Here is a 15,950-nt window from a genome sequence, read left to right as displayed (position 1 = left end):
GTGGTGGTCTCTAGTCTCTACTCACATGTGGTGGTCTCTAGTCTCTACTCACATGGTGGTGGTCTCTAGTCTCTACTCACATGGTGGTGGTCTCTAGTCTCTACTCACATGGTGGTGGTCTCTAGTCTCTACTCACATGGTGGTGGTCTCTAGTCATTACTCACATGGTGGTGGTCTCTAGTCTCTACTCACATGGTGGTGGTCTCTAGTCATTACTCACATGGTGGTGGTCTCTAGTCTCTACTCATGGTGGTGGTCTCTAGTCATTACTCACATGGTGGTGGTCTCTAGTCTCTACTCACATGGTGGTGGTCTCTAGTCTCTACTCACATGGTGGTGGTCTCTAGTCTCTACTCACATGGTGGTGGTCTCTAGTCATTACTCACATGGTGGTGGTCTCTAGTCTCTACTCACATGGTGGTGGTCTCTAGTCATTACTCACATGGTGGTGGTCTCTAGTCTCTACTCACATGGTGGTGTGGTCTCTAGTCATTACTCACATGGTGGTGGTCTCTAGTCTCTACTCACATGGTGGTGGTCTTTAGTCTTTACTCACATGGTGGTGGTCTCTAGTCTCTTGTCTTTACTCACATGGTGGTCCCTAGTCTTTACTCACATGGTGGTGGGCTCTAGTCATTACTCACATGGTGGTGGTCTCTAGTCATTACTCACATGGTGGTGGTCTCTAGTCTCTACTCACATGGTGGTGGTCTCTAGTCTCTACTCACATGTTGGTCTCTAGTCTCTACTCACATGGTGGTGGTCTCTAGTCATTACTCACATGGTGGTGGTCTCTAGTCTCTACTCACATGGTGGTGGTCTCTAGTCTCTACTCACATGGTGGTGGTCTCTAGTCTCTACTCACATGGTGGTGGTCTCTAGTCTCTACTTACATGTTGGTCTCTAGTCTCTACTCACATGGTGGTGGTCTATATGCTCTACTCACATGGTGGTGGTCTCTAGTCTCTACTCACATGGTGGTGGTCTCTAGTCTATACTCACATGGTGGTGGTCTCTATGATCTACTCACATGGTGGTGGTCTCTAGTCATTACTCACATGGTGGTGGTCTCTAGTCTCTACTCACATGGTGGTGGTCTCTAGTCTCTACTCACATGGTGGTGGTCTCTAGTCTCTACTCACATGGTGGTGGTCTCTAGTCATTAATCACATGGTGGTGGTCTCTAGTCTCTACTCACATGGTGGTGGTCTCTAGTCATTACTCACATGGTGGTGGTCTCTAGTCTCTACTCACATGGTGGTGGTCTCTAGTCTCTACTCACATGGTGGTGGTCTCTAGTCTCTACTCACATGGTGGTGGTCTCTAGTCATTACTCACATGGTGGTGGTCTCTAGTCTCTACTCACATGGTGGTGGTCTCTAGTCATTACTCACATGGTGGTGGTCCTCTAGTTCTCTAGTCTCTACTCACATGGTGGTGGTTTCTAGTCATTACTCACATGGTGGTCTCTAGTCTTCTACTCACATGGGTGGTGGTCTTTAGTCTTTACTCACATGGTGGTGGTCTCTAGTCTCTTGTCTTTACTCACATGGTGGTCCCTAGTCTTTACTCACATGGTGGTGGGCTCTAGTCTTTACTCACATGGTGGTCTCTGGGTCTTTGCTCACATGGTGGTGGTCTCTAGTCTTAACTCACATGGTGGTGGTCTCTAGTCTTTACTCACATGGTGGTGGTCTCTAGTCTTTACTCACATGGTGGTGGTCTCTAGTCTCTACTCACATGGTGGTGGTCTCTAGTCTTTACTCACATGGTGGTGGTCTCTAGTCTTTACTCACATGGTGGTCTCTAGTCTCTACTCACATGGTGGTGGTCTCTAGTCTTTACTCACATGGTGGTGGTCTCTATGCTCTACTCACATGGTGGTCGTCTCTAGTCTCTACTCACATGGTGGTGGTCTCTAGTCTCTACTCACATGGTGGTGGTCTCTAGTCATTACTCACATGGTGGTGGTCTCTAGTCTCTACTCACATGGTTGGTGGTCTCTAGTTACATTACTCACATGGTGGTGGTCTACTAGTCTCTACTCACATGGTGGTGGTCTCTAGTCATTACTCACATGGTGGTGGTCTCTAGTTCTCTACTCACATGGTGGTGGTCTCTAGTCATTACTCACATGGTGGGTGGTCTCTAGTCTCTACTCACACGGTGGTGGTCTTTAGTCTTTACTCACATGGTGGTGGTCTCTAGTCTCTTGTCTTTACTCACATGGTGGTCCCTAGTCTCTACTCACATGGTGGTGGGCTCTAGTCTCGTCTTTGCTCACATGGTGGTGGTCTCTAGTCTCTACTCACATGGTGGTGGTCTCTAGTCTCTACTCACATGTTGGTCTCTAGTCTCTACTCACATGGTGGTGGTCTCTAGTCATTACTCACATGGTGGTGGTCTCTAGTCTCTACTCACATGGTGGTGGTCTCTAGTCTCTACTCACATGGTGGTGGTCTCTAGTCATTACTCACATGGTGGTGGTCTCTAGTCTCTACTCACATGGTGGTGGTCTCTAGTCTCTACTCACATGGTGGTGGTCTCTAGTCTCTACTCACATGGTGGTGGTCTCTAGTCTCTACTCACATGGTGGTGGTCTCTAGTCTCTACTCACATGGTGGTGGTCTCTAGTCATTACTCACATGGTGGTGGTCTCTAGTCTCTACTCACATGGTGGTGGTCTCTAGTCTCTACTCACATGGTGGTGTTCTCTAGTCTTACTCACATGGTGGTGGTCTCTAGTCTCTATTCACATGGTGGTGGTCTCTAGTCTCTACTCACATGGTGGTGGTCTCTAGTCTCTACTCACATGGTGGTGTTCTCTAGTCATTACTCACATGGTGGTGGTCTCTAGTCTCTATTCACATGGTGGTGGTCTCTAGTCTCTACTCACATGTTGGTGGTCTCTAGTCTCTACTCACATGGTGGTGGTCTCTAGTCTCTACTCACATGGTGGTGGTCTCTAGTCTTTACTCACATGGTGGTCTCTGGGTCTTTGCTCACATGGTGGTGGTCTCTAGTCTCTACTCACATGGTGGTGGTCTCTAGTCTTTACTCACATGGTGGTGGTCTCTAGTCTCTACTCACATGGTGGTGGTCTCTAGTCATCACTCACATGGTGGTGGTCTCTAGTCTCTACTCACATGGTGGTGGTCTCTAGTCTTTACTAACATGGTGGTGGTCTCTAGTCTTTACTCACATGGTGGTGGTCTCTAGTCTCTACTCACATGGTGGTCTCTAGTCTTTACTCACATGGTGGTGGTCTCTATGCTCTACTCACATGGTGGTGGTCTCTAATCTCTACTCACATGGTGGTGGTCTCTAGTCTCTACTCACATGGTGGTGGTCTCTAGTCATTACTCACATGGTGGTGGTCTCTAGTCTCTACTCACATGGTGGTGGTCTCTAGTCATTACTCACATGGTGGTGGTCTCTAGTCTCTACTCACATGGTGGTGGTCTCTAGTCTCTACTCACATGTTGGTCTCTAGTCTCTACTCACATGGTGGTGGTCTCTAGTCTCTACTCACATGGTGGTGGTCTCTAGTCTCTACTCAAATGGTGGTGGTCTCTAGTCTCTACTCACATGGTGGTGGTCTCTAGTCTCTACTCACATGGTGGTGGTCTCTAGTCTTTACTCACATGGTGGTGGTCTCTAGTCTCTACTCACATGGTGGTGGTCTCTAGTCATTACTCACATGGTGGTGGTCTCTAGTCTCTACTCACATGTTGGTCTCTATTCTCTACTCACATGGTGGTGGACTCTAGTCTCTACTGACATGGTGGTGGTCTCTAGTCATTACTCACATGGTGGTGGTCTCTAGTCTCTACTCACATGGTGGTGGTCTCTAGTCTCTACTCACATGGTGGTGGTCTCTAGTCTTTACTCACATGGTGGTGGTCTCATAGTCTTACTCACATGCGTGGTGGTCTCTAGTCTCTACTCACATGGTGGTGGTCTCTAGTCATTACTCACCATGGTGGTGGTCTCTAGTCTCTACTCACATGTTGGTCTCCAGTCTCTACTCACATGGTGGTGGTCTCTATCTCTACTCACATGGTGGTCGTCTCTAGTCATTACTCACATGGTGGTGGTCTCTTAGTCTCTACTCACATGGTGGTGGTACTCTAGTCTCTACCACATGGTGGTGGTCTCTAGTCTCTACTCACATGGTGGTGGTTCTCTAGTCTCTACTCACATGGTGGTGGTCTCTAGTCTACTCTAATTACTCACATGGTGGTGGTCTCTAGTCTTTACTCACATGGTGGTGGTCTCTAGTCTTTACTCACATGGTGGTGGTCTCTGGGTCTTTTGCTCACATGGTGGTGGTCTCTAGTCTTTACTCACATGGTGGTGGTCTCTAGTCTTTACTCACATGGTGGTGGTCTCTAGTCTCTACTCACATGGTGGTGGTCTCTAGTCTTTACTCACATGGTGGTGGTCTCTAGTCTCTACTCACATGGTGGTCTCTAGTCTTTACTCACATGGTGGTGGTCTCTAGTCTCTACTCACATGGTGGTGGTCTCTAGTCTCTACTCACATGGTGGTGGTCTCTATGCTCTACTGACATGGTGGTGGTCTCTATGCTCTACTCACATGGTGGTGGCCTCTAGTCTCTACTCACATGGTGGTGGTCTCTAGTCTCTACTCACATGGTGGTGGTCTCTAGTCATTACTCACATGGTGGTGGTCTCTAGTCTCTACTCACATGGTGGTGGTCTCTAGTCTCTACTCACATGGTGGTGGTCTCTAGTCTTTACTCACATGGTGGTGGTCTCTAGTCTTTACTCACATGATGGTGGTCTCTAGTCTCTACTCACATGGTGGGCTCTAGTCTTTACTCACATGGTGGTGGTCTCTATGCTCTACTCACATGGTGGTGGTCTCTAGTCTCTACTCACATGGTGGTGGTCTCTAGTCTCTACTCACATGGTGGTGATCTCTAGTCTCTACTCACATGGTGGTGGTCTCTAGTCTCTACTCACATGGTGGTGGTCTCTAGTCTTTACTCACATGGTGGTGGTCTCTAGTCTCTACTCACATGGTGGTGGTCTCTAGTCATTACTCACATGGTGGTGGTCTCTAGTCTCTACTCACATGGTGGTGGTCTCTAGTCTCTACTCACATGTTGGTCTCTAGTCTCTACTCACATGGTGGTGGTCTCTAGTCTCTACTCACATGGTGGTGGTCTCTAGTCTCTACTCACATGGTGGTGGTCTCTAGTCTTTACTCACATGGTGGTGATCTCTAGTCTCTACTCACATGGTGGTGGTCTCTAGTCATTACTCACATGGTGGTGGTCTCTAGTCTCTACTCACATGGTGGTGGTCTCTAGTCATTACTCACATGGTGGTGGTCTCTAGTCTCTACTCACATGGTGGTGGTCTCTAGTCTTTACTCACATGGTGGTGGTCTCTAGTCTTTACTCACATGGTGGTGGTCTCTAGTCTCTACTCACATGGTGGTGGTCTCTAGTCATTACTCACATGGTGGTGGTCTCTAGTCTCTACTCACATGTTGGTCTCCAGTCTCTACTCACATGGTGGTGGTCTCTAGTCTCTACTCACATGGTGGTGGTCTCTAGTCATTACTCACATGGTGGTGGTCTCTAGTCTCTACTCACATGGTGGTGGTCTCTAGTCTCTACTCACATGGTGGTGGTCTCTAGTCTCTACTCACATGGTGGTGTTCTCTAGTCTCTACTCACATGGTGGTGGTCTCTAGTCATTACTCACATGGTGGTGGTCTTGCCGGCCCCGTTGTGTCCCAGGAAGGAGGTGATCTGTCCCTCGTAGAACCCCAGCGTCAGTCCGTCCACCGCCAGCTTCTTTCCGTGGGGGTAAACCTTCACCAGGTTCTCGATGTAGACGCCGGGCTCCAGGTGAGCCGGTTCCTCCTCCATACACACCACTGGGAACAGGAAGTCTCCTTCACAATAAGAGTCACAGGAAGTCTCTTTCACAATAAGAGTCTCTTTCACAATAAGAGTCACAGGCAGGGGCGGACTGGCCGTCGGGACGAATCCCGATGGGCCGGTACTGAAGTGGGCCGGTACTGAAGTGGGCCGGTACTGAAGTGGGCCGGTCGGACTATGTGGGCCGGACATTATAAATGGCCCGCTGGCCCAGAAGCACTAGACACCCCGGGCCAGCATAACGTACTTTCCACTTGCCCGCTCGGGCCACTAAAAATATTGCTTTAAAAAAATGGTATTGGTATTTTGACTAGCAATTTTGTTAAATTGTTTCGTTTATCAACGCTACAACAAAGCGTTCCGTGAGTCGGTTGTGGTTGTTGGGTGAAAAGCAAACAGCTGTTTGCTGCGGAGCGCAGCGCGAGCAGGCTCCCGTGAGCGCGCTCCTTCACTACAGACTATCGCGCCACCTAACCATTCGCCAAAATGTTTTTAATACCAGCGGTAACCGGCCAAGCGCCGGGCAAAAAACAATCTTCAAATAAAAGAAAGTCACCGGAGGAGTTAAAGGAGAGAGACAGGGAGAGGAGAAGAAGAGGGAGAGGAAGTTTCAGCTTGATCGATGGAGTTGGCTTCTAGAGGTGCAGGGACGCGTCCTAAAACCCTTTATAATCTATCGATTAGATTTATGATTAGAACATTATAAAAGTAGGGTAGACATGTGGAGATTATCCGGCTGAATAAAACGTGCATTTATCAAACAGGTTTGTTTTCCACAGACCTTATTTCCAGCTATTTTCCAAAACCCTGTGGAGAAATCCCATTGCTTTCTGTGGAGGGAACCAGCAGCTTACTTCCTGGTTTCAGGACGCGTCACTGCACCTCTCAATATGATGCCAATATAAACAAGGTCTTCTGTCGGCTCTGTACATCAATGCCGACCTATGCTGACAGTAATACCCCATTCACACCAACGGTGTTTCAGGGCCGGTTCGGAGCTAGAGCTTGAAAAGCACCGGGGTTTCCTCTTCACACCGCAGCGGAGCAGCCTCTTAGCTCCGGATTCCGGTTCGTTTCAAGCACCAACAAATTGTCCGGCCAGAGCAAAAGCACCGCATACGTCACGCTTACGTCGAGGCGGGGGCAGAGACAGATCAACTCCTGAACAACAACAACAAGCCCGCGTTTTATCCAGTTTGTACAACGATGGAGAAACTTAAGAGTTTCAGAGTTTCAGTGTTTCTGCCATAGACTGTATAAAGGTTTCTGCTCACGGTGAAGCAACGTGTCTGCGTGTTAAGGTGGAACCTGAGCATTCACGTTGATCACCTCTCATTATAACTCATTATAAATCTATAAAACTATAAATATTAAACTTTACTTCACGTGTTCATTTGAGAACAGCTGTTACATACCTGGGTGAAGGTAACAGTTCATTTAAATGAAAGATACAACGTTACTCCACACTCATGGTTCAGTCCACCTTAAGAAATAAGACCGACCTCGGAAGCAGTTGTGTTTTAAAAAAACCTTTATTGACACGAGTACACTTTTTTATAAGAATATAACTCAACCACAGAAATGACTCCGGAGAAGCTGCAGATCGAGCCATAAGAAATGAATGCAACTGATTTCATCCGCACGGTTTGGCTTTATGAAGCAGGCACGCAAACGGTTACGTCATGACGCAAACGATGACGCAACGACGCATTACCAGTCGGACTCTGGGCGGTGTGAAAGAGGCCAGAGCTAAACCGAAGAACTGGTTCTGAACCTGAAAAGCTCTAGCACGGAGCTTGAACCGGAGTTGCGTTGGTGTGAATGAGGTATAAGTGAAGAGTAGAACATATAAAGGTATTGGCTGGAAATGTCCCAGCAGTTTAGGATAATGAAGGTTCTAATCTAATCTATTACATAGCCATTACATGTCTAACTCCTAATGACAGGAAGGCAGAAAGCGCATTATACAAATAATAATACTCATAATAATAGCAGACATTTTTTAACAATGACCACAATATCATTATTTTAATAAACCAAATATGAACAATTGAGGAGAATTAGGAAGAACTGATGATTCAAATGTTGTAGTATAAGTAGTAATGTAGTTAGTGCATACATTGCTATTGCAACAAATGTGTTTTCATTATAAGTCGACAATTTACTAGCAGTATTTACTAGCAGTATTTACTAGCAGTATTTACTTGCGGTACCGCGGTCGGCCGGCGGTACCGAAGTGGGCCGGTCGAGAGTCCCGGGCTGATTTGTAGTCCCAGTCCACCCCTGGTCACAGGAAGTCTCTTTCACAATAAGAGTCACAGGAAGTCTCTTTCACAATAAGAGTTACAGGAAGTCTCTTTCACAATAAGAGTCACAGGAAGTCTCTTTCACAATAAGAGTCACAGGAAGTCTCTTTCACAATAAGAGTCACAGGAAGTCTCTTTCACAATAAGAGTCACAGGAAGTCACTTTCACACTTAAAGTCACAGGAAGTCTCTTTCACAATAAAAGCCTCACCTTCTGGGTTTGCCTTCTGGCTCAGGTGGACCTTGGACCTGACGTAGGGCTCCCCCCACCAGTAGGACTTGGTGAAGAGGAAGAACCAGGGCCGAGGGATCCCGTACTGACCTGAGACACAGACAGATATTACTCATAGTCCCATAGTGCTTTGTGTTCCTGCAGTTCAGCTCATTCAGCGTCTCCTGAGGATGTTTCTACGTCTCCCTGTTAGTTTAGAATAATAACATGTAATCCCATGCTGTCTGTTACAGCCCGTGACATCACAGAGCCCACCCACTAGGTTTAAAACCTGTACAGGTGAAGGTCACAGGTGAAGGTCACAGGTGAAGGTCACCGGTTTCCTCCAAAGAGAGTCACATTCTCATTCACTATTACCATCTTTACTATCCAATCAGAAAGAGGCTGAAGTAACGAGAGGCACGTCCTTCTTCTTCTTAGAGATATCCCAAACCTTTTTTTATGGACTAACTTTACTTCAAGATCACATGACAAGAAAAATCACAGGTCAGGTTTAAGAATAATGTTGAGTCTCTTCAGCCGAACGCTTCCACCCAAAAAAGAAAAACACGATAAAGCAAAAATCAAGATTTAAAACGATTGTGCAGAATATATTTAATCGAGGGATGAATCCGAAAATAAAACGTTCTAGTGTGAGAATCTCTAACACGTGATACGCTTGTCACTTGTTAAAATTGCCTATACTCATTTTCAGCCATGGTTGTGTACTCGTGGTTGTTTACTCGTGGTTGTTTACTCATGGTTGTGTACTCATGGTTGTGTACTCATGGTTGTGTACTCATGGCTGTGTACTCGTGATTGTTTACTCGTGGTTGTGTAGTTGTGGTTGTTTACTCGTGGTTGTTTACTCGTGGTTGTTTACACATGGTTGTTTACTCGTGGTTGTGTATTCATGGTTGTTTACTCGTGGTTGTGTATTCATGGTTGTTTACTCGTGGTTGTGTAGTCATGGTTGTTTACTCGTGGTTGTGTATTCATGGTTGTGTATTCATGGTTGTTTACTCATGGTTGTTTACTTGTGGTTGTGTAGTCATGGTTGTTTACTCATGGTTGTTTACTCGTGGTTGTGTACTCATGGTTGTTTACTCGTGGTTGTGTATTCATGGTTGTGCATTCATGGTTGTTTACTCATGGTTGTTTACTCATGGTTGTGTACTCATGGTTGTTTACTCGTGGTTGTGTATTCATGTTTGTGTATTCATGGTTGTTTACTCATGGTTGTGTACTCATGGTTGTTTACTCGTGGTTGTGTACCCGTGGTTGTTTACTCGTGGTTGTTTACTCGTGGTTGTGTACTCGTGGTTGTTTACTCGTGGTTGTTTACTCGTGGTTGTTTACTCGTGGTTGTTTACTCGTGGTTGTGTATTCATGGTTGTTTACTCATGGTTGTGTACTCATGGTTGTTTACTCGTGGTTGTGTACTCATGGTTGTTTACTCGTGGTTGTGTAGTCATGGTTGTTTATTGGTGGTTGTTTACTCGCAGTTGTTTACTCCTGGTTGTGTACTCATGGTTGTTTACTCGTGGTTGTGTACTCATGGTTGTTTACTCGTGGTTGTGTGCTCATGGTTGTTTACTCGTGGTTGTGTACTCATGGTTGTTTACTCGTGGTTGTGTACTCATGGTTGTTTACTCGTGGTTGTGTACTCATGGTTGTTTACTCGTGGTTGTGTACTCATGGTTGTTTACTCGTGGTTATTTACTCTTGGTTGTGTATTCATGGTTGTTTACTCATGGTTGTGTACCCATGGTTGTTTACTCGTGGTTGTGTAGTCATGGTTGTTTACTCGTGGTTGTGTAGTCATGGTTGTTTACTCGTGGTTGTTTACTCGCAGTTGTTTACTCATGGTTGTGTATTGTATTACTTATGAGTTAGCTTAGTCTTTATTACCCTGCTGTAACACCGGTTCCCCGCTGTGGGACTAATGAAGGAACTCTGATTCAGATTCAAAGTCCTCTCACCTGGGAACACGGACTCGATGTACCAGGTGAGCAGGCCGTACAGGAAGGAGTCCACGTACATCATGATGATGGCGGTGCGCAGGCTGTAGTCGTCCTCCTCCAGGGGGCTGGACACCAGGTTGCTCCACTGGATGCCCACACCCTGCTCCTCGAACAGGGCGAAGTATTCACAGCCGAACCCGAACGCCACGGGGGAAAGGAGGCTCTGCGGGATCACATGTATTCATCACAACACAAACAGGATCTAATCTTACATTCTGTTGTCATTTATCTGACATGTATATAGTTCAGCTCTCTTGCATTAATGCACATTTCTTTGTTAATGTACATTTGTCAAATAAAAATGTTAATGCTATTTTCTTTCTATTTAGGTGTTTACATTTTGGATTGTTTATTTCTAGTCTTTCAATTGTTACTGTACAATGCCTTGACAATGACAAGAGTCTTTTCATGCTGCTGTAAAGCAAACATTTCCCAAATTGGGATCAATAAAGTACTTCTTATCTTATCTTATCTTATCGTCTTACAAGATTAATGTTCAGTAATATAATCTTTAAATTAGTTTATAGTTTTAGGGCTTATATACATAATTCAATACGATGGCTGGTGGGCGAAGTTCTTACCGCAAATACTTTGGCCCCGTAGCCGATGTAGTCCTGCCAGGCGACGCAGAGCACGTAGGGCAGGTAGAGCGTGAAGTAGATGATGCCGCCGCACGCCGCCGCCAGGTTAGCGCGGTTGAACGCCGTGCTGAGCAGGAAGCACTGCATGATGGTCACTACCGCAAAGGATCCCATGAACAGGAAGACCACGCCGGGGTCGCTGTAGGGCAGCAGGTCCCCCATCTGCATGGAGGACATTTTTAAGATTATAAACGGCAAGGCACCCCCACCACTCTGCACTTTTATACAGCAGAACCATTCAAACAGCAGAACCACAAGGTCTGCCCTAAGAGGGACTGTGCGGCCCCTCTTAGGTCCAGCTCCTTTGGTCAACACTGTTTCTCTGTGAGGGCATCAACACTCTGGAACACAATACCAATACAGATCAGGAATAACACCTCCTATCATGCATTTAACCGTAAATCATAAGAACTGGCTTTTAAGCAATCAAACATGTGAACACTTTTAACTGTATCATAGTATGATAGGTGTTACTGCTATGTATTGTTGTACTGCTGTTGTACTCTTTTTAATTATGTTTTTATTTCTCTAGTCTTGTTGTGGTTATTTAACATCTTGCCAAAGACAACAGTTGAACATTAGCCTGCTGCTAACACTGGCACGTTTACAGCAATGCTGATTAATGTGCACTGTCCTTTAAATAAATAAACAAACAAACAAGGAACCCGGTTAATGTTTGTAGGGTTACAACAGCTAACAGCTAACAGCTAACAGCTAACGGCTAACGGCTAACAGCTAACGGCTAACAGCTAACAGCTGACGGCTAACGGCTAACAGCTAACGGCTAACAGCTAGGTCTTTAGATGAAAATAAGGAGCCCCTCGGCACGCCCCTCTGAGAGACATTTGGTTAAAAAGAACTCAATGGTGCTCTAGAGGAGATTCAGGTGACAAGGGGGGGGGGGGGGGGTTCCCTTGGTTGCTGATTGGCTAATGGTTACACAAGACAAAACATTGTTATGACATCATAAGGGGATTTTCATAATAGGTGACCATGTGGAGTTCTGACCTTGAGCAGCAGCACCAGCAGGCTGGCGCTGACCAGCAGGGGCACCAGGCTGCTGAGGAACCAGCTGAACCACAGGATGCCGTTGTTCAGGCCCATGATCCTCATGGTCTCCTTCAGGCGAGCCTCCTTCTCGTACACGATGCTCTTCAGGATGATGGCCACCGAGTACATCCAGGCCAGAGTCATGAAGAGAGGCATGGATCGGCTTATCACCCGCAGGAAGCTGGACACAGGGACACCGGGACAGAAAGACATAAAGACAACAGGACAGGAGGAGGAGACACCAGGACACAAAGACACCCGGACACAGGACACCAGGATAGAAAGACACAAAGACAGAAGGAGGAGGCACCAGGACACCCGGACACAGGACAGAAAGACACCAGGACAGAAAGACAGAAAGACACAAAGACAGGAGGAGGAGACACAGGACACCCGGACACAAAGACACAAGGACACAAAGACACCAGGACACAAAGACAGGAGGAGGAGACACAGGACACCCGGACACAAAGACACCAGGACACAAAGACACCAGGACACAAAGACACCAGGACACAAAGACACAAGGACACAAAGACACCAGGACACAAAGACACCAGGACACAAAGACACCAGGACACAAAGACACCAGGACACAAAGACACCAGGACACAAAGACACAAGGACACAAAGACACCAGGACACAAAGACACCAGGACAAAGACCAAGGACACAAGCACCAGGACACAAAGACACAAGGACACAAAGACACCAGGACACAAAGACACCAGGACACAAAGACACCAGGACACAAAGACACCAGGACACAAAGACACAAGGACACAAAGACACCAGGACACAAAGACACCAGGACACAAAGACACCAGGACACAAAGACACCAGGACACAAAGACACCAGGACACAAAGACACCAGGACACAAAAACACCAGGACATGTTAGGCAGGTGTATTACCGCAGCAGCTCAAAGGCAACTCAAAGTGATTTACAAAATGAAAAAACCTTAAAAGCATTTAGAAAAAAACCAAAGACTATGTTGTACAACCAGACTGATGAGCAATATGTTTCATTACTATCACTACCAGTGTTAGGGGAGTTACTCAACTCAATTACTCACTGCTCAAAGTCACTAGTTACATTACTTTTGGATTACTCTGTAACATCACCAGATGCACCATAAATGAGAAATAACAATATATTATTTCATCACATGTCACTTGTTGAACGCTTTTATCCAAAGTGACTTACATACTCAATACTGTGGACAATCCCCACAGGAGCACTTTGGGGTGCAGCGTCTCAGGAACACAACGACATGCTGACTGCAGTGGGGTTTGAACCTGACCCCAACACCAACGCACAACCCACTGCACCACACGCCTCCCCCTGTATATAGTTAACCTCATGTCCAGATCGGCACAAATCTAAAGGACAATTCTTTCCCTGTTGTTTGAACATGTGGTTCTATTTCGTCCCTACTGACCGCCAGAGGCGGTGCTTTAGCACTGGATGTGTCCATCGCGCGCATGCGCAGCTCGAGTACCAATACCAACAAAGTCACCTGTGACCCACGTGACACCGGCTATATCAGCCGGTGTCGTCAGTGGATCTGTTCCTTTCATCTTCTCGCTGCGCGAGAGTACCTTGGCTACATTTTTTGTAGCCTACAGCGTTCGTTCGGTTGGAATATTTGTTAAGGATTCTCTGCAAACAGCTGGCTGCGTGCAGCTTCGCGACTCATCCAGTCGGGGCCGCGGGTTTACCCGTCCTCCAGGAGCTGTGGCTGGCTGCGCAGAGACTTCGTTCGGACAGGTTTGTGTCGGCTTGGTTGGTGATGGCAGTGTTTTCGCTCCCTCTCCCAGACGAGTTGTCCCGTTACTGTCTGTTTTGCTTTTTGCGCTTCAACTTTTATGGTGACGGAGGTGTTTCCGCTCCCTCTCCCAGGAGTTGCCCTTGCTGTGCTTTTGTACTTATTCTGCGAACTTCATTAGCATTGAGCTAGTTAGCAGTAGCGTTGCAGCCACTCGGCTGACGCCGTGTTAAGCACCGGAGTTTCCCGTGCTGTTTTTTCTTTAGAAGCCAGTTTCCGGTCTTAGCTTGTGTAAAGCTTCTTGATTTGGGGTGTAGCTACATCCCCTTTGTTTGTTCGGTGAGTAGCAGCACCGCTCTACTCTTCCCGTTCAGCAGGTAGGCATTCGTCTTTAACTCAACCAGTGAAGGCAGTGCTCTCGCCCCCGCTCCTGGTAGACGCTAAACTGCCTTGTTTATTCCTTTAAGCAGGTAGCTGGTGAAGGTTGTGCTCTCGCACCCGCTCCCGGTTACGCTGCATCTGGCACTCGTGTTTAATTTAACCAGTGAAGGCAGTGTTCTCGCCCCCGCTCCTGGTAGACGCTAAATTGCCCGGTTCCCGTTAAGCAGGTAGCTGGTGAAGGCTGTGTTCCCACACCCGCTCCCGGTTACGCTGCATCTGGCACTCGCCTCTAGCTCAACCAGTGAAGGCAGTGTTCTCGCCCCCGCTCCTGGTAAACTGCCTTATTTATTAACCCAGCCAGGTGAAGGCAGTGCTCTCGCTCCCGCTCCCTCTGCCGGTAACGTGGGTATACTTACATCCCTCTTTCTGTTTGGCGAGTAGCGGCGCGGCTCTACTCTTTCTGTGAAGCAGGTAGCTGGTGAAGGCTGTGTTCCCGCACCCGCTCCCGGCTACGAGGCGTCTGGCTACCTACAGAATGGCTCATGCATGTAGCGCCTGTATGACTTCTCTTGAGCCCGAGGACGGCCATGACCGCTGCCCCTCTTGCCTCGGCCTCGAGCATCTAAGGGAGGCTCTCACGGTAGGGGCCTGCATGAACTGTAGCTGCATGCCCCGGGCACTCAGAATGGCTAGACTCACTGAGGTGGAACAGCTGGCGGCAGCCAATGGACACCTCTCTTGGTCACATCCTCCTCCAGATCAGTTCGGCCGTCCCCGGCGACTTGAGGGAGCGATGGCCATGGGTGCACCCCCCAATAGGAGGACTAGAAACAGGCTGTCCTCTAAAGTGGATCAGCTGGCTACCGACATGGACACAATGAAGTCGCTCCTCTTGGCCCTTCAGCCAGGGCCCGGTATAGGTGCTGCTAGTGTGCCGCCTGCCCCTCCTTCGGTTGCCGCCCCTCCTTCGGTTGCCGCACCTCTGTATGAGGATGCCTTGTCGCTAGCGGCTTCGGCTAACCTCTTCAATGAAGAGACGGAGGACGAGGTCCCGCTCGAGGAGGCTTCCCTCTCCTCTGCTCAGGGGTCTCGGCAGGGCGTGGATGACGACTCCATGGCGGCCATTATTCGTACGGCCCTGGCGCACCTGCAGATTCCGGTTCCGCAGGCCGACTTAGTTCAGGCTAGTGCCTTCTTCAGGCGTAGCCCAGCCCCTGTCCCCCTCACCGTTCCTCCTTCAGAGGAGTACCTGAGGGAGCTCCAGGCATGCTGGAGGAACACCAGGGCCCTCGGCCACGCTGGCTCCGATGCCCGGACCTTGGCTGCCATGCAGGACCCGGCGAGGGTGGGGCTGGGTGGCATGCCACCCATTGAGCCTGCCATCGCCTCCCTGATTCTGGCTTCTGACGAGGCTCTAAGGCCTGTGGTCAGGTGCCCTCAGCCTCAGTGCAGGGTCACAGATGGGCTGCTCTGTAGGGCCTACGACGCAGCAGCACGCATGGGTCGTATCGGGAACTCCCTCTCCCATCTAATGCTGGCCGTCTCCGCCTCGCTGCAGCACGCTCCGGCCGAGCCTTCTTTGCTGGGCCTCAGTGATGCATCACTGCAGGCCTTTGCCCTAATGACTAGGGAATTGGGACGAGTTATGTCC

The 15,950-nt window shown here is 48.1% G+C and overlaps 1 protein-coding gene across 1 annotated transcript in view; it reads right to left on the bottom strand.

Moving 5' to 3' along the window:
- Positions 1-5,731: 5,731 nt before the first annotated feature.
- LOC117558591 (phospholipid-transporting ATPase ABCA1-like) overlaps positions 5,732-15,950 on the bottom strand; it is a gene marked incomplete at both ends in the record, with an annotated part of 30,377 nt that continues 20,158 nt past the window's right edge. The window contains 5 exon segments of the mRNA XM_034234853.1: positions 5,732-5,913; positions 8,435-8,545; positions 10,417-10,621; positions 11,040-11,261; positions 12,108-12,330. Of these exon segments, the coding sequence (XP_034090744.1) occupies positions 5,732-5,913; positions 8,435-8,545; positions 10,417-10,621; positions 11,040-11,261; positions 12,108-12,330 (943 nt within the window).

Source organism: Gymnodraco acuticeps, unplaced genomic scaffold, assembly GCF_902827175.1.
Source record: "Gymnodraco acuticeps unplaced genomic scaffold, fGymAcu1.1, whole genome shotgun sequence".
Classification (NCBI taxonomy): domain Eukaryota; kingdom Metazoa; phylum Chordata; class Actinopteri; order Perciformes; family Bathydraconidae; genus Gymnodraco; species Gymnodraco acuticeps.
This window is presented reverse-complemented; position numbering and strand designations above follow the sequence as displayed.